Source organism: Strongylocentrotus purpuratus, unplaced genomic scaffold (assembly GCF_000002235.5).
Source record: "Strongylocentrotus purpuratus isolate Spur 01 unplaced genomic scaffold, Spur_5.0 spur5_scaffold_4, whole genome shotgun sequence".
NCBI lineage: Eukaryota > Metazoa > Echinodermata > Echinoidea > Camarodonta > Strongylocentrotidae > Strongylocentrotus > Strongylocentrotus purpuratus.
This window is the reverse complement of record NW_022145610.1, coordinates 34,090,213-34,113,210: the sequence shown is the minus strand read 5'-3', so window position 1 is coordinate 34,113,210 and position 22,998 is coordinate 34,090,213. Positions and strand designations below refer to the sequence as shown.

General features: G+C 36.8%; 2 protein-coding genes across 6 annotated transcripts in view; one reads left to right on the top strand and one right to left on the bottom strand.

The window, feature by feature from the left end:
- The first annotated feature begins 4,469 nt into the window (after positions 1-4,469).
- LOC578114 (pre-mRNA-splicing factor 38B) lies at positions 4,470-15,695 on the top strand. The gene is given in 11 exon segments (XM_011672621.2): positions 4,470-4,580; positions 6,552-6,663; positions 6,666-6,796; positions 7,600-7,668; positions 8,348-8,366; positions 8,369-8,498; positions 9,550-9,593; positions 9,596-9,609; positions 11,713-11,835; positions 12,230-12,353; positions 13,063-15,695. Coding segments are annotated over 9 exon segments (651 nt in total). The 5' UTR covers positions 4,470-4,580; positions 6,552-6,635; the 3' UTR covers positions 12,323-12,353; positions 13,063-15,695.
- A 4,341-nt stretch (positions 15,696-20,036) lies between these two features.
- Positions 20,037-22,998, bottom strand: part of LOC578169 (axonemal dynein light chain domain-containing protein 1) — a 33,772-nt gene continuing 30,810 nt past the window's right edge. For 4 of the 5 annotated variants that reach the window (XM_030997494.1, XM_030997497.1, XM_030997498.1 and 1 more), the window contains 4 exons: positions 22,700-22,861; positions 22,218-22,370; positions 21,539-21,654; positions 20,037-20,968 (listed from right to left, as the gene is read on the bottom strand). In XM_030997494.1, coding sequence (XP_030853354.1) covers positions 20,512-20,968; positions 21,539-21,654; positions 22,218-22,370; positions 22,700-22,861 — 888 coding nt within the window. In that variant the 3' untranslated portion in view covers positions 20,037-20,511. Of the gene's footprint in view, positions 20,969-21,538; positions 21,655-22,217; positions 22,373-22,699; positions 22,862-22,998 lie in introns of all 5 variants that reach the window. The other variant, XM_030997495.1, reaches the window with a different exon arrangement.

The window sequence follows — 22,998 nt, the reverse complement described above, 5'->3', positions numbered from 1 at the left end:
TTGAATGCATTTGTTAAATTGAAATACATCACGTGATTCGAGCAGACGAATCACATTTAACATTTTCAGTGCATTCACTCATGCAAAGCATGGACCTATAATTACGGATGGACATTCATCGTTTTCTTAACGAATTGTGATTGTCATTGTGATTGTCTCCGTCAATCGGGGGCGGATCAAGGCAGCCCCCGGCAGGGGAGGGGTCCAATTCGTGAGAAAATCGTTGTACCGGTCAGCAATCATTATGACACTAAGCAACACGACGACGACGAATTCAATACGAAGCAAAAACTAAGTAAAAATCTGATCTCAAAACGACTTGTCTAGGACAGAATCTAGCAGAGACAGGCAGATTTTAGCTCCTCATCTTACACGAAACCTAAAATTCGATTTGCGCGGGCGGTTTCTGTGAATGCATCACGTGGTTTGAGCAGACGAACGAATCACATTCACCCACAAAGGCATTTAATAATGGCAACGGATTCCAAAAATATATTGGTGATAACTGTCATGCTATTGAGCCCACCGTGCTAAAAATCTATTGTCATGCTAATATAATGTTGGAATTCCAGCGAACCTCGTACTTTCTATCGTCTGATTTGTAGAGGAATTGCTTGAAGCTATCGTCTTCAGCTGTTGATTGATAGAGCATTATAAGGTTATTCATGTACTGGACATACTATTGTGCTCCTGCATGGGTGATCAGTAAAGTGTGCCCCGTATGACGTGAACGTCTTTCTTTCATTTTGATGGACACGCAACAATAAACCTGCAAACAAAATCGGTGTCAGAGGAGACAGTTAAAGGAAGAAGAAGAAGAAAGTGAGCAAAGTGTGATAAATATTTCTTTTTTGATATCATTAAAATCTTCAAACTATCAGACCGCATAATAGACTTACACGTATTTCCCTATTTCGTCAATGTGCACAATCTGTTGAATTGGAATGTTGTATATGATTTGCCATGAGACAAACACAGATTCACCCTTCTATAATCCCCCAAACATCACATCACTTGTGTATTCTACCATGTGCTGATTCTACCAATAGACCGATTTGTAATTGACACATGGTACGAGTTTAAATGACCCAATTTTCCAACAGATTTTGAGATTTGAGAATAATCGGCTAATGTGATAGCGGTGCGTTATGATTCCCCCTTTTGAAAAGAATACTTTCAATTGTGTAGTTACCATGCATGTCATGGAATTCACTTTTGAATACGTAATTTTCATGACCTCTATCTGTTGTAGATCGTAGGCTATCATCGAAATAACTGCATACAAACATACAAAACAGGCCCCACGAAAAGTTTTAAAAAGTGGTGGGGGGGGGGGGGGCTAAAGTATTTACGAACAGGTAAGTTCAAGTTCAATTTATTCAAAACCACACAAAACATGATATGATCTTTTACCTAAAAAAGAGACTGGTAATAGTACATTAATCATCATCACATCATAAAATGAATGGTTTTAGGACCCCTTTAGAAGCTAAGCTTGTGCATGAGCGGGGCCCTATATAGTCAACAAAATACATACATTAACAATAAGGTGAAAAAATAGAATGTAACGTAACTGTATATACAAGGGATGAAAATACAAAGCTATAGACTGTAGAAAACACACACACGCACACCCACACACACACACCACACACACAAACGAACAAACAACAAACACACACATACCCAAACACATGTACATAAATACATGAATACATACACAGATCCAGGATTTCTTAGGGGGGGGGGGGGCCCAAATTTGAAATTATGCGAGCCAAATATTGGTACGTAATGGTGACCAGCATTGGCGTAATGGGGTGGGGGCTGGGAGGAGCGGTTTCCTCCTCCCTCCTCCGCAAAGCGCCGAAGCTTTTAGGTTTCATTAAATTATTAGAGAAAGAAGACGATTCGTTGTACCGTTCTCGAAAATAATCCTCGTCTGAATTCAGTCCCCCCCCCCCCCTTCCCGCGCGAAACGCGAAGCTTTTACGTTTCATTAAATCATTAGAGAAAGAAGACGATTCGTTGTACCGTTCTTGACTTTTAATCCTCATCTGAATTCAGTTCTTCACTTCCCCCTCCCGCGAAGCGCGGAAGCTTTTACGTTTCATTAAATCATTAGAGAAAGAAGACGATTCGTTGTACCGTTCTTGACTTTTAATCCTCATCTGAATTCAGTTTTTCCCTTCCCCCCTCCCGAGCGAAGCGCGGAAGCTTTTACGTTTCATTAAATCATTAGACAAAGAAGGCGATTCGTTGTACCGTTCTCGACTTTTAATCCTTATCTGAATTCAGTTTTTCCCTTCTCCCCTCCCACGCGAAGCGCGGAAGCTTTTACGTTTCATTAAATCATTAGAGAAAGAAGACGATTCGTTGTACCGTCTTGACTTTTAATCCTCATCTGAATTCAGTTTTTCCCTTCCCCCCTTCCGGCGCGAAGCGTGGAAGCTTTTACGTTTCATTAAATCATTAGAGAAAGAAAACGATTCGTTGTACCGTTCTCGACTCTTAGTTTCTTTAAAAATGGGATGGGTTTTTTCTCTCTCTCTTTGGAATCCTGAGAAATTTAAAAAGGAGGTTATAAAATATCTTGAATTTCAAAGAATTTTTTTTTTTTTTTTTTTTTTTTTTGGGGGGGGGGGGGGGGGGTGGGTCTCCAAGGCAGGAAAATCCAGCGAAAAGCCGGCGAAAGGGGGATTCAGAAATGTTGGCAGTCCTGAGATAGGGTGGGGGGGGGGTGCTCTCAAAGGGAGGGAACGAGCATACGCGTACCCTAAATAACACTTAATGGGGGGGGGGGAGCCGGGCATCTACTGTACATGATTGCACTTTTAAGCGCTCGCGCGCTGGCGCACTTTACGTTTGGGCTATAATAATACCTTTCAAAATAACGAAAATTATTCTGAAGTTTATGAAGCGCTTGTTCGCGCACATCGAGCAACTACTCTTAATGATCGTGACATACTACATGTAGTTAGTCCCGTAGTTATAGTAGCTGACATCAAGCGCAACAAATATGTCTTCAGTTGTAGATGTGTGTTTGTGGTGGTGGTGGGGTACACACAATGAATATATCTCCCTAATTTATTTTTTTAGTTGTTGTTGTTGATGTGGGTTTTTTCCGGGGGGGGGGGGGCATATCATCCAGGAAGAAAAAGAAGATATTCCATCATGAGAACATTAACAACTTTTGCCTCTGACAAAAAAACAAAAATACGTTTTCAAAATTTTGCACTCTTTTACATAAAATATATGTAGGCGGAACATAGCACCTACGGATATGTATTTGTCATTACTGTGCGGGGTGGGCCGGTTGGGGGGGGGGGGAGTGGGGTGGGGTGGGGTTGATGTTTTACGAGTAGGTCAACAGATGGGTCAACTTTTCTATTTGAAGTGTAATAGCTCATGTATTTGTCTTAAAACAAGGTTACAAAAAGCTACTACAACATAATCATCATCATCATCATTATTACCCCCCCCCCCCACCCCCACTTTCTATAACATTAAAACAAAAATCGTCATATCGTCTGAAAGTTGAACTATTGATACGTAATCACCGTTATTGCGACCTAATTCTTAAAGCATAAATCTCGACTACAACATTAGTTGCAATTAACTGCGAATCCTGTACATTAATGTCTCAATTAAGATAAACAGAATGATATTAAAATGCTCAATGTGTAAAGGTACGTATTGAGCATTGAGCCACTGCCTGCAGAATACAATTTATATTCACAAATTGAAAAACTTGAACTCAAATATAAACAGTAATGTTGTTATGTGTTATACTTTAAGACGTTTTACACTTTCAATACGGATATGGAAAGCACCATTATCAATCAGTATTGTATGCGAAGCAACACATGAATACCATGGGTATTTTAACCATCGACGATCGACGAGTAACATCGCGTCGAGCGGAAAATCAATTTATTTCGATGATTTTGCCCGCTGTGAATTTCAATTTCCATATTCATGAATATCTGCTAAGAGGAGTCATATCACTTTTCCATTGTTCGGAATATAATCACATTTAAGTACATCATTGTATATCATAATAATGTTCAGCCCATGCAGTGGAGGATGGAGGAAGGGGGGGGGGGGGTAAAGGGAAACAGACCTCGATCAACCCCCTAGCTGCCCCTTCTTAAACCATAACTGATAAAATCTAAACAAAGCACTTGAGAATTCTGAAAACTATTTTAGCTTGCTTGTTTGGATGTCATAAAGTTTCGGAAATATGCGAAATGTACCTCTATATAGCTTACGCCGTACGAGCTGTCTTTGAATGGACATGTTTATTAATTTACTTCAATATTGTTATCAGAGACAGAGAGGTATAGACAGAGAGACAGACAAAGACAGGGTGATTTTTTTTTTTTTTTGGGGGGGGGGGGGGGGGCTGAGACAGTCGTTGAACAAGTCGACCGAATTTAAGGCGAATTTATCACCGGGTGACTCTCCATATCGTGGATTCGGGCCGACTCTTCACCCACGTGCTATCTTACATGCATATAGTACATGTATCTTCAGCTCGACGGATGGGGTGAAGTTCCAACGACAATGAGACGATTCCTGACGTGAGTTAGTGTATCTTACATGGTAAGATCAAATTTTCTCTCTTGAAACTGTCACTAGAATTTTCATGAAACTCGCTTTCAATTGACACAAGAAAATTGACACGAAACAGGTATTAGAAACGACTAAAATAGTAGATGTAGATCTAGATGTAATGTTACTGTTTGTACTTCAGAAGTTCAGTGTTACTGATCGCGCATTCGATTTTGTGTGCTAAAATCCTTCCCGTAGTCGTAGAGATTGCTCGCATCCAGTCTAGTGCATTGCGCGATCATGCAAAATTGGTCAGATTCAAACCTTTATGCTTTTGATCCTGAAGGTGATAGGTCTACTCAATAAATGAGGTGTTATATCATGTAAGAGCAGGTTTTTCTCCCTATTTCCAAAGGGGGGCGAGCGTCATCTCGGAATTCTAAAAAATCTTGGTCAAAACAGCGATAAAAACATTGTTTCCATCGTCGTAGATTCGAGATATGCCACTTTTGAGAAATGACGCCCATGCCAGTCCCAGTCGTAAGGAATACATCTAGATCTTTTCCCTTTTTTTCGCTCGCCCCAACCCAAGGGATCACACACGTTTACACAATTACAGTTTGAAAATGCCCTTGCCCAAACTCTTCGGATCAGCTAAGTGGTAGGAAGGCGTATAAACTCTGCTCAGCCAGAACCCATGGTGACAGCGCGTAGAATCTGCACATGCATATGTTTTTCATGCTCGGTAGCTCAATGGCGCGAAACAATCTTTGTGCGTGCTACCCTTGTTGCAAGCCTTCGGATCGCTTGTGTGTGTTTGTGTATTCGGCGAACGGACCCGCATACGGATGCACAATGAAGGCAATGGAGGTGGAACATGCGATCGCGCTCAAGTAGTGCTGTAGCTAAGCAACACATGTACGCTTGCATATTGCGCGATGCAGCTGTTTAGCAAAACAAAATAACTCTTCATCTACATCTTTATCGTCGATTCTGACAAAAATTGGATGAATATTGCCTAGATTTTTGGGGGGCTGTATCTTTGATAGAAAAATCAGTAGATCTAGATCTAAGTCTTGAAATTTGAAATGTATTATTTAGAGTAAATATTTTTTTCAATTATCCAACCATATAATGGTGAATGGTTAAGATCCATAACAAGGCTGACGGATGCATCAAGACTGGCTGCAGACAGAAAGACTTGGTATACCATCACAATACGGAAGCCATCACGAGCCCCTGGCCTGCGTGGAGGGCATGAGTCAATGGTGAAAAAACGATCCAAAAGGGAAAATTTAAAAATGGTTCAGACCCTCTACTTCTTGCGACCAGTAACATATTTGTTAGCTGAGCTGAGCTTAGAAAGCTATGATTATGGGGGCAAGCAAATTTTGCCCACATTTTGAAGACAAAAACTGGAATGTGTATTTTTCTGAAATGTTCAATTCATGATTAGGTATTCATCCTAGAGTTTCAGTTGGGTATACATATATTTATTTAGACCAGTCTAGGCCTATACCAAACTGAAAATGAAATTTTGGACTAAAAATGGGTGAAAATTGAATGACAGAATTTGGGAGATATATAGACTTGTGCAACTGACAAAAAAGTTATAAAAACAACAAGTCCTAACTTAATGCATGAGAGTTCTGCACACCTTTGGTTGTGATCGCATAAAGTTTGAGAGATAATCTCTGCTAGCACCAACGGTAAGAGTTAGTTCCACGCAATTTCAGTTTGTTATGACAATTATCATTGTGTTCCTTAACATAAAAGATCGTTTTCAGTGGACTGTAGCTATGAGTATGAAACCAAAAGTGATATTTCTTCTTGGCAATTCCCAGGCATAGGGCTGTTTTTGTTATTCTTTTTTTAATAGATGTTATTATCATTTTGTATGCTTTCGTTGTAAGCGTATATTTTTTGATGTTGAGTTCTTTGAAATTAAATAAATAAATGAAAATTTAACCTTTCTCACACCCATGTTTCCTCCTCTTCAGAATTTGTTACCAAACTTTGCCAGCTGAGAAAAATTAACTGATCTGTACCCTCCAGAGATTCTCGTGCAGTGTTGCCAATTAGCGATGCCACCCAAGAACAACAACACACTGCCCTATGGGGGAACCAGGTCTCCATGAACCTCAACCCTCTGATTCTGACCAACATCCAGTCATCACCGTATTTCAAGAACGACCTCTTCAAACTCAAGACCTACCATGAGGTCATTGATGAAATATACTACAAGGTAAGGGCTGGAGGTAGGTGCCATCATTTTCTATCTTCTTATTTTAAAGATAAAATAGTAATTCATAGAATGTATTACACCACTTACATGTGCCAGAACATTACTTTCTCATATTAAGAATGGGAAAGCTAAAAAGCTACATGTATATATTTTTTTTTTTAAGAACAAAGGAAAAAAAAATTGTTTTAATTCAGGAGAAGTTAGTAGGGAGTAGTTTAGTTTAGTTCTAGTCTGAAAAGTTCTAAATTAGGTCTGAACCATTCCAAAGTAGCTCTTAGAAAGAAAAAGAAACAAACTGCTGACACAGTCTCTAGTTTTTGTCTTTTTTCAAAATTGTGAAAGACTTCCACATCAGTCAAGAAACAATTTTTTGAAATTCTATACACGTTGCAGTCCAGACTTATAATGTAATGTTTTATTATACTTTGTCAATGCGACACAGGTTTCTAGACATCAGACTTGTCACTGCATTTCACTGCGATATAAAGTAAAGTGTGCAGGAAGATTGGTCAATAATTGAATAGGACATTGGTCAAGAATTGAATGGAATATTGGTCAAGAATTGAATGGGACATCTCAAGAATTGAATGGGACATTGGTCAAGAATGGAATGGGACATTGGTCATACGATTTCGAAGACAAGACCCATGCAAGTACATGGAATATAGTAGCAATCAATGTAACATATTTCAATATCCATGCACAATTTCTTCTTTTTTCAAGTGAGAGTGTCTTTGTTATCTGTACAGGTAATAAGTGCAAACTTGCACGTTTCTTCTCCTGACATGATTATTTTTCACCAGGTGGCGCATCTAGAACCCTGGGAACGAGGTAGCAGACAAACATCAGGACAGATAGGAATGTGTGGAGGGGTAAGTCATCTTCTCAAAGCCAGAAGGGCACTCATTCTGAGTTTTACAATGCCCTTCTGGCTCTAAGCAGAAAAAAAGTATTTCATTTTTGACATCTTTGCCTTCTTATAATTACCCTCTATTTTTCCTGTCATCTATTCATTCCATAAAATTGTCCTTACCTTTCTTACATCCAGTGAATCGCTGAATCGGCATCAAATTTGATTAAACAAATTTTATGTTTTATTAATAGGCCATAAGTGTCAAATGTGTGTATGTAATGTCCTTGTAAATAAGTTGCAAGTATGCTTATAGAGGCAAACTTCATTCCTTGTATTGTTGAAATCTTTGTAATGTTAACTTAAATAACCTTAAGGAAGGAATTAACGACAGTTGAAATGTGAAATACAACATATATCGAGATAAACAATTAATATGATAGAGAGAGGATATTTTCACCCTTTAAATGCTTTTATACTTGGGTGAAAGACATTATAATTGTGATCTAAAAATAAAAAAAAAACCTTTATCATTACTATTTGAACCTTCCAGTCTATGGCATTTGAGCATAAGACATTGCTTCTTATGCATACTGTCTGCTGTTCAAAACAAATTATTGAAAAGAAATTACAAAATTATATAATCTAAAAAAGCTACTTCTAGCACCATCGTTTTAATCTTCAAATTGGCACTCTTTCAGGTCCGTGGGGTTGGAGCAGGAGCATCGTTTCCTCAGCATACTGTCTGCTCTACAAGCTCTATACCTTGAAACTGACTCGCAAGCAGCTAAACGGTCTACTGACACACTCTGACTCATCGTACATCAGAGCACTAGGCTTCCTATACATCAGGTAAGGAGGGTAAGATGCTCGTAATTGAGCAAAAAAATACTTTTTACATTGATTCCTTCAATGTGATTTGCGGGGGGGGGGGGGGGGGGGGGGGGGTGACATGCTTTCGAGTAATAGCAATTTTGTCACCCCTAACCAGCAGATCCTTCTCTCCTCTCCACTTTCCTGAAACTGTTTGCATGTATTATGAAATCTCTATGTACTATCTGATTGTTATACTCACTGTATGTTTTATGATTGGTCAAATGAATAATAATAATAATGATAATTTGAAATTTTGAATACTGGTAGTTCCAGCAGAATTCACATCACCATCAATCTACATTAACTTTGTCAAATGTTAGGAGCATAAGAGCCTTGAAAGAGTATTTTATATATAGTGAATTGAAAAACACTTCCACTCATACAAGAGTTGGTGTATACACCGTGCACAAAGAGTCATGCTTACACACCAATAGATCACCTGGATGGACTGTACATTGCTGGTAGTTTCAATAATAGGAGTTTTTTTTAATTATATGATATGTCAGGCAAAGAGTTTTCATTGTAAGCTCTGTTTCTATGCCTACATATCATAGTGGTTCAAAATGTGCTCTGATTTCTTCAAATTTGAGTTCAAGAAGAAATATTCCACTCCGTGCTTGTGTTTATGCCCCCCCCCCCCCCCCCCACTCCCTACCCAAGTTATTTTAGACTCGCTTTGCTTCATGGTGTGTTGTATGCCGTGCAAATGGATAACATTACATTCATGTGATTAGGAAGGTCCTTTAAATTGTGTATTTATCTTTTGTTACAAAGAAATTATTTGAGGGGTAAAAAAGTTGGGGATTATAAAGAAAAGGATAATTGTTTTTTTCTTCAAAAATATCAATACTTAATGCTCAGTAGATTTTTTTTAAATTTTTTATTTGTTTCCTATGTATGTCTGATATACACTTTTAAACTATTATACCTGCTTCATTTCTTGGAGGAACTATTTTTTTTGTGTTTCATTTTCCTGTTGATATTACTTTTGAATAATTGAAAGTATTTCCTATTCATTCCTATACAGATACAGTCAACCACCTCAGGACCTATGGGATTGGTATGAGGAGTATTAAATGATGAGGAGGTTTGTATAACAATCATTTCATTTCTTGATTGTTGTAATCTAAATGCCAGAGCATTTCGTTAAATACTTTTATTTATTTAATGTGGTTGGACATTTGTATTTATCCTTTAATGCAGTATATTTATGTATCAATTATAAGATGCATCCATATGTGTACATGTGCAAGCTTTAGTGTCAATCTGAAGAAAAAAATTATATCAATTTCTTTGTTTATTCAGTAATTAAAGTCTGACTTTATTGCCACTACACATTAATAACTAAAACTATCAAGATATGTTTCATACTTTTCACCTACGAAATGACACCACATATTTATTTGAATGATGTACATCCAATCCTAAAATTTGCGTACTAATTGAAATTGATATGAAGTGTATAGGCTAATTTTCCTACACTTTCAAGTTAAGAACATGATCAAAGCAACTTGTAATAAAAAATAAAAAATGAATCCAAAATAAATGAAATGAAACATTAAGAAAAACAAAGCAATTCCAGTCATTATGGTTCAAACTTGGCAAATTGTGTAGTAAGAGGGAAATGTTTCCAGAGGAGTCCCACATTTTCTTGTTTAATTGTTGCTGAGGGGAGGATCAGAGAAGTGAGTCTTGATGTCGTCATCTGCCTGGTAAGGAAACTTGTTAAATGGGAGGAAAAGAGGTAAGACTATACATGTACATGTTAATTGGCTTTGTGTATTCCTGTTTTCTGCTAGGGCGTGATAGGTTTTTGTTTTAAGCTTACTCAGATTTCAAATTGCTTTACATCACAGAATTAAACATGTAGGTAAGCATAGCGAAGGAATAAGAACACAAAATTCTGGGGCTAATAATTTTGGGAGAATTATTTTTGCATCAAAATGGTTTCAATGATATGAGCATGGGTTATTAAAGCATTCACTTGTATGTTAATGCATATGTGATGGAATAACTGACATAGCAGAATTTTCTGTATTTTTTGTGGAGGGGGGGGGGGGGGGTAAATAAAATAAAATTTTACATAGACATGCGAAGTATATTTCTTCTAGATAACTTTAGAGACTTAGTTTTCACTCTTTAACATATCTTGTTTAATTCTTAATATTTCAAGATAAGGTAGGGTTAATTATACTGTGTATCATGTGATAACAGAAATACTAGAACGCTCTATTATTTTGAAAAGGTTGGGGGGGGGGGCAGAACAATAAGTGTTGAGATATAATGAAAACAACAAAAATGAGATATACTTAGTGTTTTGTTTAGCAAATGTTAACAGATTTCTTGACTATGTTAATTCTGAAGGGGTTAGGTCCTATGTTGAATTTAGAAAATGTGCATGTTTCTGTGAAATACTGTTAACATTAATACTTTCACTTGACACATTTTATATGTTCTAACCCAAATTTAGGAGATGGCAGACATCACAGACACGAGTCCTCCCTTCTCTCTCTCTCTTTCTCCCTCACTCATGGCTGCGTGATTCATTGGCGGGCCGTCTGAGAGCGTTCGTAAGCACACAGTCAAATCGAACGAGTACAAAACCCTCTGTCCCTCATGAATTTACTAGAAAACAATTAAGTTAATCATAGTATTGCTATTAATCTGGTTTGAATCGGAAAGTGGTGATTTTTTTTGGCAGTGGGAAAGTATAACAAAAGTGGCCTGTGATTTACAAATATGTCCTGTTTGATGTAGAAAGACAAATATTGAAGCTTTTAAATTAGGCACATCATCAAGATACATCATCAAGGTAGCATAAGATTTCAAAGGAAAGCTATCAGAACGTTTGAGACTGTGGCTATCCGTGATATAACCAATCAATTTCAGTTTACATAGATGTATTGTTATTTACAATATTGTATCAAGTTTTGACCACATAGACTTCAAGAAATGAAAGGGAAAACAGAACAAATTAGAACTATACAAAAAGAAAGAAACATACAAAATAAGGGAAGAAAAACGGCAATGAATGTTCTCTCTAGAGTGAATGTGTTTCCTTTTGCTATTCATAATGCTTTCTTATCAAACAACAATTCAGCCTCAAGCTACAAAGTTTTGATGAGTCTTCTTAATCTCATGCCTCTCTCTACCCCCCCCCCCCCATCCCCTTATATTTTTCTCTGAATAGGAGGTGGATACCAAGGCTGGTGGAGGTAACTGCATCCCCATCGGCCAAATGCTGATGCACTTTCTAGTGAAGCTGGAATGGCATTCTTCTCTCTTCCCTCGGATTCCTGTTCCAGTAATGAAAGTAAGTGCATTATAGTAAGGTTGTTATTATTTGACTGGGGAGGGGGAGGGGGGGGGGGAATGTGTGCAATTACAGTAGATTGGTTGTTTGCACCAGTGAAATAAAACAAACTTACTGGGAATTATCTTTAAAAAAAATATAACTATGAATTGAATACCGTTAGTGACCTGTGTTAAGCACATGGTGTCGGGCCTACTTACCCAGGTTTCCTTATCTGTCTATGATCATTAATCAGCCACTTTACATTTTCTACCAAAAGTGTTTGGCACATGTCATTTATTTGTCATCATGAACATTTAGTGTAAGTTTCGTTGGATTCTGTGAGATTTTATTTTCTATATTTACCAGAACTCAAGTTTATCTTTAATGCATATTTTTTATTTGTCTTTATCAGGATATAGAGAGAAAGGTGTCCGAATGGCAGTATGCTCAGCGTCAGAACAACCCCAAGGTGAAGCCATGGAGGAGGAGGGGAATCCCCAAGTAGACACCAATGACTGGACTGATGAAAATGACAAGTGGGTGAATTATTCTTTGATGTTGATGTAATTGAAGTTACTCGGTCACATTGCCTCAGATTCTGAAACAAAATCCTGGATTTAGCTAATGCTGCAATCATAATTATAAACCTTTAGGTCAGTAAGGAATCCCGTGACTTTTACAAGCCGATCGCCTGTGTGATTATCAAAATATTTATGATCGGAAAATGAAATTTCGCTTTTTGTTTTTCTAATGGTTTTCAAAACACTACAGTCTATTGGGGAAAATGGGTATGGTAAAACCGGTCACTCAAAGATTTTTACTTTTTTGAGGCACTTCATGATAATTTTTAAGCGCAATTTTTGTAGGGCTTCAATATAACACCATATCACAGGCACTGATAACACGTAGGGCTATGCATCTCAGATTTAACATTGTTAAACGGTGCCTTTAAAGCATGCCTTTCATGTGATGAAAAGGGCATTTGGGGCATAGCAAAAGGAGAAAGAGTGAATCGTGATATAAATGAAAAGACTTTGATATTATAGAAACTTTTGTTTTCATTAGAGGAAGAATTACTAGAAGTATGTGTTTACATATTTGACTGTGTTCATTAATTTGGAAAGTGCCAAAACCTCATTAGATAGTAAATATAATATAGGCTTCAGAATACTGCAGTGTATATTTTATTAGACTGTAGACATGTTGATAAGTGACCCTGTCTGTTTCACTATGTTACTTTAACAGGAAACCAGAGCGATTTGAGGAGGAGAGAAAGCCTAGCAGAGACCGGGATGTTGACAACCATAGAAGAGACAGAGATAGACATCGAGACCAGGATCGGGACCGAGATCGTGATAGGGGTAGCAGTCGTGACAGTCATCGGGACAAGTCTCGTCACAACAGCAGAGATCATTCGCGTGATCGGGACAGACATCGCGGCGACAGAAGCCGAGACGTGGACTTCGACACAGCCCTGCGAAAAGAGCGGGACCGTCAGTCGAGAGATCACGGCCACGGAAGCAGTCGGGATGGTAGACATCGACGGTCACGCAGCAGGAGTCACGAAAGGAAAAAAAGAAGCCGCTCCAGGGAGAAAAGAAGGAAGTCGCGATCACGCTCCCGTGATCGTCATCGCCGTCGAAGCCGGGATAGGAGGTAGCACGGTCTTCTTACGAGTTGTGTATTATATTCACCCTCTATATGGCAGCAAGCCGAAGGGATTCCTTTTTTTATCAGGATTCATAAGTGTATATATTTTGTGTTATTACAAAGTGCACATGTACTGCATTATTACAAAAATGGATCATTTAATTTCTGTCTTGATAATTTTGAAAATATTGAAGCAACAAATAATTGAAAATTAAAATAAGTTTAAAAACCCACATTCTGTTACCTGTTAGAGGTTGTTATGAAAGATCCAAAAGTGTGTAATTACGTATATTATTACATTCCTCGCCAAAGAAAGAGAGGGATTTGAATGAGCCCTGTTAAATAAATTTTATAAAATATGATTCTCCTGTGTTTCTAAAGATGACACTTAATGAAAAGAGAACAACTAAACTGAAATCTGATTAATACTGTATTAAACACATGCTGGACGGTCTGCGATGGGTAATGGCAACAGGTTTTGAATTTTAATTGTACTGGTTTGAAAATCAGCAAAAGGTTTAGGTTCATCCTCAACCAAAATTATTCATGAAAAATCAGTCATAAACTTTGTTTGAAAATGCTTCATGATATGGCTCAGATTATACCAGGGAGCATCTGAGAACCTTACAGATCTTATAAAGCAAGCCCTTGAGTCTGTCCACAAGGGACTTCTTACTTTGCATACATCAGTTCATACCCCTTCCACGTTCCAGTTTTATATGCTTGAATGTTTGTTAGTGGAGCACCCTGACATGTATTGATGTTAGCTTTACTCAATGCATTATAAAACCACCAGTATTTCATTGTAACTTTATTTCTTAGTTTTTTTGCATTGAACTGTTGCCATATTCTATTGCTTCAATGAAATGTAAGTGTTTTCTGCTTTTCACATTCATGTAATTGCTGTCTAACATGTTACTTAATTGTGTAACCTGAATGAATGCTTGTGTGTGAGAGAGCTTGAACCCACTTAAAAACGTGATTTCAACAGAACTTCAACACAACAGAACTAATAATGATATTCATAATGTTGTGTATACATCTATGATGTCTTTATAAAGCACTTTAGAGATGTATAAAGATAAGAGATGAGAGACAATGTCTTGGATATAGCATGGCAGAATTGTAGCAGTTAAAGGCATTTGGATGAATCATCTAAAATTAAAGATGATTTTTAACATTGACAAAATTTGACCAATTAATAATATATGTCATGTTTTGTATCCTAGTAAATATGAATTCAATCTCTGTTTAATACCACTTCATTTATTTACAACTGATTCTGTTGTAATTTCTTTAATTCAGTCTTTTTCTTTTTTTAACTTTGCCTGCAATAATGTAACCAATTATGACATGATGTACAGAGTCTGAGTGCATGGCAATACTGTTATAAATGTTACTGTTAATGTTGGTATTGTAATCCATACTTTTATTAAGTTTGGTATGGTGGTGATGGTAAAATATAATGTTTGCAAAGTTTGCCATGCATGTTTATCTAGGTCACTGATGCCATTTACCATTAGGATTTATTACTATTATTACTTTTTGTGTGTGAATATCAAATGATTTCTTATTCAATGATAAAAATGCTTTCTTCCAAAGCAGTCGCTAATTAGCTTCTGAGCTTGAAAATATATTTGGTCACAATAGGTAGGCAAGACAACAATTATCAGTTCTTGCTATGTTGGATAAGTCTCTCAGAAGGCCAGATTGATTTGAAATACAAATAAAGTCATTAATATAGAACACGTATTCATCAATATTTTATCAAAATAATTTTAAAGACATATTAGATGTACCTATTTTTAAATATTCAGTGATATATTCCACAGTGTATTTGTTTCACTAAAGCTTAACTCGGGGCCCAACAATAACATGTGCCCGGGACACAGGGGCGCCAAAAATCATAGTCCGGACCCCAAAAAATGTTGAAAAACTTACATAGGGCTCATTCATATGCATTGTAAAAAGTTTTATATGGACCCCCTTCCACTGAAAAAAGGTTAGTGTATAGCCTTGGACCTTTGCTGTTTTGGGAATATTTATCCCTACAATATTGATGCATTGAAAACAGGATATCTTTCAAATATGAAAGAAAAAGGAAGCCTTTTAAACAATAGGATTTGCCTGTTTATGATCAAGGAATGTCATGTCACCAATGGTAGTTTGTTTTTGTTTGTTTCTTTTCACCAAAATAAATCTTGTTCTGTTGTACAAATTTTATTTGATTAATTTGTGTGCATCGTCATGTTTGTCGTAGACTGTGGACCTTCAGAAAAATGTGCAATATTTTTGTAATTTTGTGTGTATATTGGATAGGACAAGCCAAAGCAAGGGACATAGGAATGATCCTAAGCTTGATATTGATGGGTGCCTTGGCCAGCTGATAGACTATTGGGCAACTCAGCGGTCGATTGAAATATTGTGAAAGATTGAACATTTGAGAAGGCGAGTGTAAATTAGTTGAAGAGATGGAATATGATGGTACAGTTAGCATGAAACGGCACCATCTGAAAGAAGGAAAGGAGAGAGAGAAAGATGGTAGAGTAACAAAGAGAGAGAGAGAGACATGTATAATAAATTTTAAAAATAACAGAAAGAGAGAGATACATGTATGGTAGAATAACAAAGAGATGTGACAATGACAGAGCAAGAGAGAGATAGAGACGGACACATGTATGACGACAGAGAGAGAGAGAGAGAGAGAGATATGCATGTATATATGACCGAATAATAGAGAGAGAAATATATATATATATATGTATATATGACGGAGAGAGAGATGTGGCAGAATAATAGAGAGATATATGATAGAATGACACAGAGTGAGAGAGATATGGCAGAATAATAGAGAGATATATGATAGAATGACACAGAGTGAGAGAGATATGGCAGAATAATGGAGAGATATATGATAGAATGACACAGAGTGAGAGAGATATGGCAGAATAATAGAGAGATATATGATAGAATGACACAGAGTGAGAGAGATATGGCAGAATAATGGAGAGAGATGATAGAATAGCACAGAGAGAGATATGCATGTATATATGACAGAGAGAGATGACAGAGAAAGAGAGAGAGATATATGATAGAATGACACAGAGAGAGATATATACATGTATATATGACAGAGAGAGATAGAGGGAGAGAGAAATATGACAGAATAATAGAGAGGGAGAGATATGATTGAATCACAGAGAGAGAGATATGCATGTATATATGACATAAAGAGAGAGAGATATGACATAATAATAGAGAGAAAAAGATATGGTAGAATAACAGAGATATATATATACATATATATATGACAGAGAAAGAGAGAGAGATATATAGATGTATATATGACAGAGAAAGGGAGATATGACAGAATAATAGAGAGAGAGAGAGAGAGAGAGAGAGAGATGACAGAGTAATGGAGAGATATATGATATAATGACAGAGAGAGATATATACATGTATATATGACAGAGAAAGGGAGATATGACAGAATAATAGAGAGAGAGAGATGACAGAGTAATAGAGAGATATATGATAGAATGACAGAGAGAGAAAGAGAGAGAGAGTGGGAGATATGACAGAATAACAGAGAGAGAGAGAGAGGGGGATAATAGAATAACAGCGAGAGGGAGATGATAGAATAACAGAGAGAGAGAGAGAGATGATAGAATAACAGAGAGAGAGAAGTGATGGAATCACAGAGAGAGGGGGGGGGGGGTAATATAAATAGATTCAAGGTTTGATGTCAGCACATAAGAATGATTTTTACTTGTATTTCAAGTTTACATTATGAAGATGTCTATTTTGATAGTCCACATATACTGTAGTGTCATTACATTTTACAGCATATATTATAATTTTCATCCCACATTTATGTTGATGAACTTATTCATTTAAGAACAATATTTCCCATATATCAAAAAGAGAAGGAAAGCAACATATATCTAAAAAGAGGAAACACTGGAAAGCAATACATCTCACTCGTATGACACTTCTTTTAATTTTTCAAGAACAGAAGTCAAATAAATACATTATATACATAAAGTTGATCTGTATAAGACAGTTACATATGGAATACTAGAAATAATGCTAGGACGGAAATGGAAATGAATACTTTATACACACATATACATTAAATATTTACCATGACACTGTAATAAGCTACAGAAAAAAGGCCTCTGAATATGTGTATTATGTACATTTTTATAATGAAATTTCAAGGATTAAATTTGTTCTTTGTTACTGCATAGAACTTCATCTAAGAAAAAGACTTCATTCATTGTTTTATCAGTTCATATAAGAATCCAATGTCCAATATACAGTAGTAATAATCAATAAAATTATATTCTCTCTTTTCTGTAAATCTTCAATTCCTTGGTAAATTCTTAATAAGTATTTAATTTATATGTACCCGGTATACATTCTTAAGTTTTCTGACTGCAATGGCTTGCTGCGAGACTTTCTTAAAAATGCAATTTCATCCTCCTTTTTATGGATCCAGAAACTTGTTTGAATTGTTAGAAATTCATATGCACATGTACGTAAACATACATACATGTAATAAATATACTATATTATATATATATATAATAACTAATGGCTGTTTTTATGTTCCACAAAGTTCACACTACATTAACAGGTCGGTGTAGCATTCAAGTAATTAAGTTCTAACCAAAGTACTTCCTCACAAAGTAAGAAAATGATCAATGAGAATTATATACACAGAGAAAGAGAGAGAGGTAGATTTACAATAAAAAAATTATCTTGAAGGCTCAAGGCTTTGTTGAAAATGTTATCTGAAGGCACGAAGCATGTAATAAGTTATAGATCATGTCAACAATGGCACTTATACAGAGTAAAGCTTGTTCAGATATGGGGCAGTAAACAACCACAAAAAACTTGTTTTTTTATGTGTACATGAATGGCAACTGCAAGAAACAAAGATCTACCGGTAATACACGTATGCACTGAGCTCTGTGTTATAATATACAGAAATGTGTAGCAGATTACACTTTACGCCGTCATAAAAAACTCTGCGGTTTTGCCACGTCATATCTGAACAAGCTCTGAAAGGTCACAAAGGTTTGCACGAACGATAATTTTGTACGAATCTCCGTTTTTCCATTGTCTTCCCGAATTTCCACTGTCTGAAAATCGTTTGTACGGCATTCGTAGCAGTTCATAATGGCATTTGTGACTGAGGCTTTAGATGAGAAATACAAGCAGGAAGAAAGAGAGATGGACATATTTACAATAAAATATCTTATAGGCACAATATTTTCTCAAAAACTATAATCTTTGTACATAAGCAATAAAGGCATATATTGATCGTGATCTTCTATTGCAATATGAATCAGAGGAAAAAAAATATTTTGTTCAAAAATGTCAGAGCGCAATATAAATATATAACAAGAAGACATTCTATACATTAGCACAAGGCTCAAATTTTCAATGCAAAGAAAATGGTCAAAAAAGAAGTCAATGAATTAGTTTATACACAATAATTTCATGACTAGATGGATTATCACTCAATTAGTCAAAGGATTTGGTTTGCAAGAATATTACTTGTGTCTTGTCCATCATACACACTACACAAGACACATTATTTTTGCATAGAGAATTGCATAGCAGTATTTATAGGATGTCCATCGTATCCTCTTTCCTTTTGTTTTTGTCATTGGGGAACGGATAACTTACAGAAGCTGTATCTTGAAAGGGAAATGATGCCAATTATCTTCTTTTTTTATTGCGCAGAATCAGCATTCACTGTTTTGAATTATTTCATGCACTGTCGATTTGCCAGCACTTTACACGGACATCCCAGTTTAGCTGTATGATAAGCTGCTATCGGGATTATTTTTACAAGGTACATGGTAACAATTATCACCAGTTCTTGCATGAGCAGATCATCTTTCAATTTTTAGGTGAAAGGGCGTGGCCAGCTTTGAACAAACATTAACCAATGACTTGTCTTAATATTTAATTGTTATCACAATAGGTTTTACTAACATAAAGATAACAGCATTTTCAGTATACCACTTAGATCTATCGTTATTTGGATTCAAGACAAAATAAATACTATTGGAATGTTTACAGTACATCAATAACATGCTAAAGGCTCAAATATGAGTTACTGAATATTTACAAGAATCGCCTCAAAGTATTTATATGTTTCCCTAAGAAACATCATTGTTGTTTCTATAGTGGCACAGTACAAAATATTGTTCCTCTACATCAGACATCTTTATAAACACAACGATATAGTTTTTCATATATATCTTACATATTTTTTTACAATGTGTGACCAAAACAAATTTCCATGTATTCCTGTGAATTTGGATGAATAAAAGAATTGAATTGAAATGAATAATGCAAAAATATTAGAACTATCTGTAAATGGTACATTGCATATTAATCAGAAATAGGCACTAGTGTATCACTTAGAAAAGTTATTTCAGTTAAACTTCCGCAGTATGATTCACAACATTTCAAACTTTGAAGGATAGAAAATTTAGACTTCAGACATGTATACTACCACATATTCTTCATAGTTTCTCTTTAAAAAAAAAAAACAACATTTGTTCAGATTTAAATACGCAAACTTAATGCATGGTTATCTATGGTGTATATAATACATCAATATCTATGTGATCACATTACTGCACAATAAAGAACAAAATTAGTAACAATTAGTTCTCGCAGTTAAAAAACTGTTTAAAATGAAATAGTTGTCACTTTACATAGCCGATCCTAAGACAAGACTATTCTATGATGTGCAACAAATCTTGGTCTGTAACTATTCATGGATCTGCTCTCGTTTTTTAACATAATGAAAATTAATTCCTAAGTGAATTTTACAATATATATGTAGTTCTAAGAGTAAAGGATGTTTAACATACAATCCAGTTTCATGGATCAGTATAAATATATATATATCTCCAACATAATGACCATCTATTCCTTACAAGTCCATGACTAAAGAAGTTTCACATAACTCATTGTTTCAGTGCATAATTTAGCTCTGTCATCAGATATGCATTTTGTTCATTTCTTTCTGGATTTTGCTGACCCTCGTGAACTGACTGATGCCCTGGAAGTCGGACGAGACGGTGAGGCGCTGGTCTTCCTTCCAGGCGTGGGCGGGGGCGAAGGAGTAATGGTGGGGGTAGGCAGGGGGCCGACGCCCGCTACTCCAGGCCTCATCAGGGGTGTTGACTGCTCCCCCATGGTGTCCTTGGTGAAGGAGGTGAAGGGGGTCTCTGCAGGGGACATCATGGCCGAGCCTGGAGCGGTTGTGCTGGCTTCTTCAGTGATGGGTGCCTCAGGGGCTGTCTTGGGGGGCTCGGTCGACGCCCCCAACACCGGGCCAGGGGTTACGCTGAGGATGGCTGGGGTGGCGCTCTTACGTTCAACGACACGCATCCGTTCCTGGAGTGTCTTCAACTCCTCCTCAAGCTCCTGGACCTTCTCTTCTGCTGTTTGTGCTCTCTCCTCAGTTGTACTGTTACAATAAAGGTATACACAGAAATGATTAAAAGAACAAAATCAACATCAAACTCATATTACAAGTACATTTGAATTACAGAAATCCAGCTGCCAGTCATTTTTAATTGTCTCATCACATAAAAACTGAAAGAACATGAAATCAGCTGTACATACTCCAGTTCAGACAAAAAGATACAGCAAGTTAAGCACCAAAGATAGCTTAGCATATTGTAGTGGAATGAAATGATGTATGATGCTCAAAGAACAACAAAATAAAAAAAAAGCATTATTGTTGATGATGTCAATGCATTTAACTTGTATTGGGACTGGAGGTGTCAAAGTCCAGTGAATATGACTCTGGACTTTATGTATATAAATGATAAGGTACAGAGTTTGAATCCCTGCAAAAGTACCAACATCCTTTGGCAATTAGCATTGAATCTGCATTTGCCACTCTCCACCCAGGTGATGCAAATAATGTGAGGTGGGTTTTCTGACATGATAATAAGACATCTTTCAAGAATTCCATATTCTTGCTCCACAAGAGCTTTACCAAGATAAAAGAAAGCATGGGAGAATAACTTACACTAGCTGTTGTTGAAGGCTCTTGACAGCTGTGAGAGCCTCGTAAGCCTTAGATGTGTCTGGGGTCTTGGAGGCAGCGCCCAAAACCTTGGCAGAAGTCGCCTCTTTAGGGGCCGACTGAAATTGGAAAAGATATTGAACAACAAATTAATATTACAAAATTGTAGTTGAGTGAATGTGCTTTGGTGTAGGTCAAGCATATACAAAATATTTAAGTATACTTCTGTATATATTAATGTATTTGTAATCAAAATTACAGAAAAATCTCTATTATTTTGGTTTAAGGTCCATTGTTTCTTCCTCTCTTAGTTGTACTGTTCTCATCATGTCTGTACGAGAATAAGTCTGACACTGCGTCAGTCCTTTCTTTCTTTCAAACTCTAAAAAATTATTCCCATCCTGGTTGTTCTCTGCAAGGGCCTACAGTGTATTATCCCAAAATTCCTCTCATTTTGATTGTTATCAACTCTTTTCCTTTCTTTCCTTTGTAAAACAAGAAAACATGTCCTTGCTTTGAACACTTATCTGTCGTTTCTGCTCTCCCTCTTTCTCTATATGGTCATCTTCTGCCCATTGTCTTTATTCCCCCATTGAACTCATGCACTTGACAAACATGTATATATATATATTTAAAGATGTGTAAGAAATAAATAAATAAATAAATAAATATAGGTCAATACCTGAGAGGGTTGGTCCTTGAATTCATCTAGGCTTTGGGTCCAGACATTCTGATCATATCCCAACACTTGCATCTCACTCATGTTAGTTAGGTCGTCTGCACCTGGAGTAGAACCTGGCAAGACGGAACGCTGACTATTGGCTGTTGAAGGAGTCTATACAGGCAAAACAGAGATATCAAATTGATGGCAGATTGGCAGGGGAGCTAGAATTGAAATATTCATGAATTGTAAGAAGGATGGAAAGGGGGGGGGGCAATAAATTGGAACACTGCTATATTTTCTTACACCTTTGACATGTATGTGTATAACAAAATAACATGTTACTTCTTCTATATTAATGCAGACTTGAAGATAATCCTCTGACGAGCATATCAATTTTGATGACAAAATATTGGGGTGATCCCATAATGGTGGATCAAAATAAATCTAGCTCTTAATTCTCCAAAATACAAGCTGCGACGATAAAGACATCATGCACTCACCTTATTCTGATTGCCAGTGGTTGGTCGAGCTGCTCCTACAGGGGGTGCCAATGGGGCAGCTAGTGGGGCTGATTTAGGGGTCTCAAGACGTTGGGTGGTCAGGGTGTCTGCGGTGCCAGGGGGCCGGTCTGACATTGTGATGGGGGTCTCGGTTCCTACAAGCTGTTGGGTCAGAGGTGAGACGGTAAGGTTTGTGAGTTGATTAGACTTGGGGATAACTCTCAACCCTTCTCTGTCTTTGCTTCTTTTATCTGCCTTTCAACACCTAAGAGTTTTTTCCAACTTCTCTTGCTCTCTCT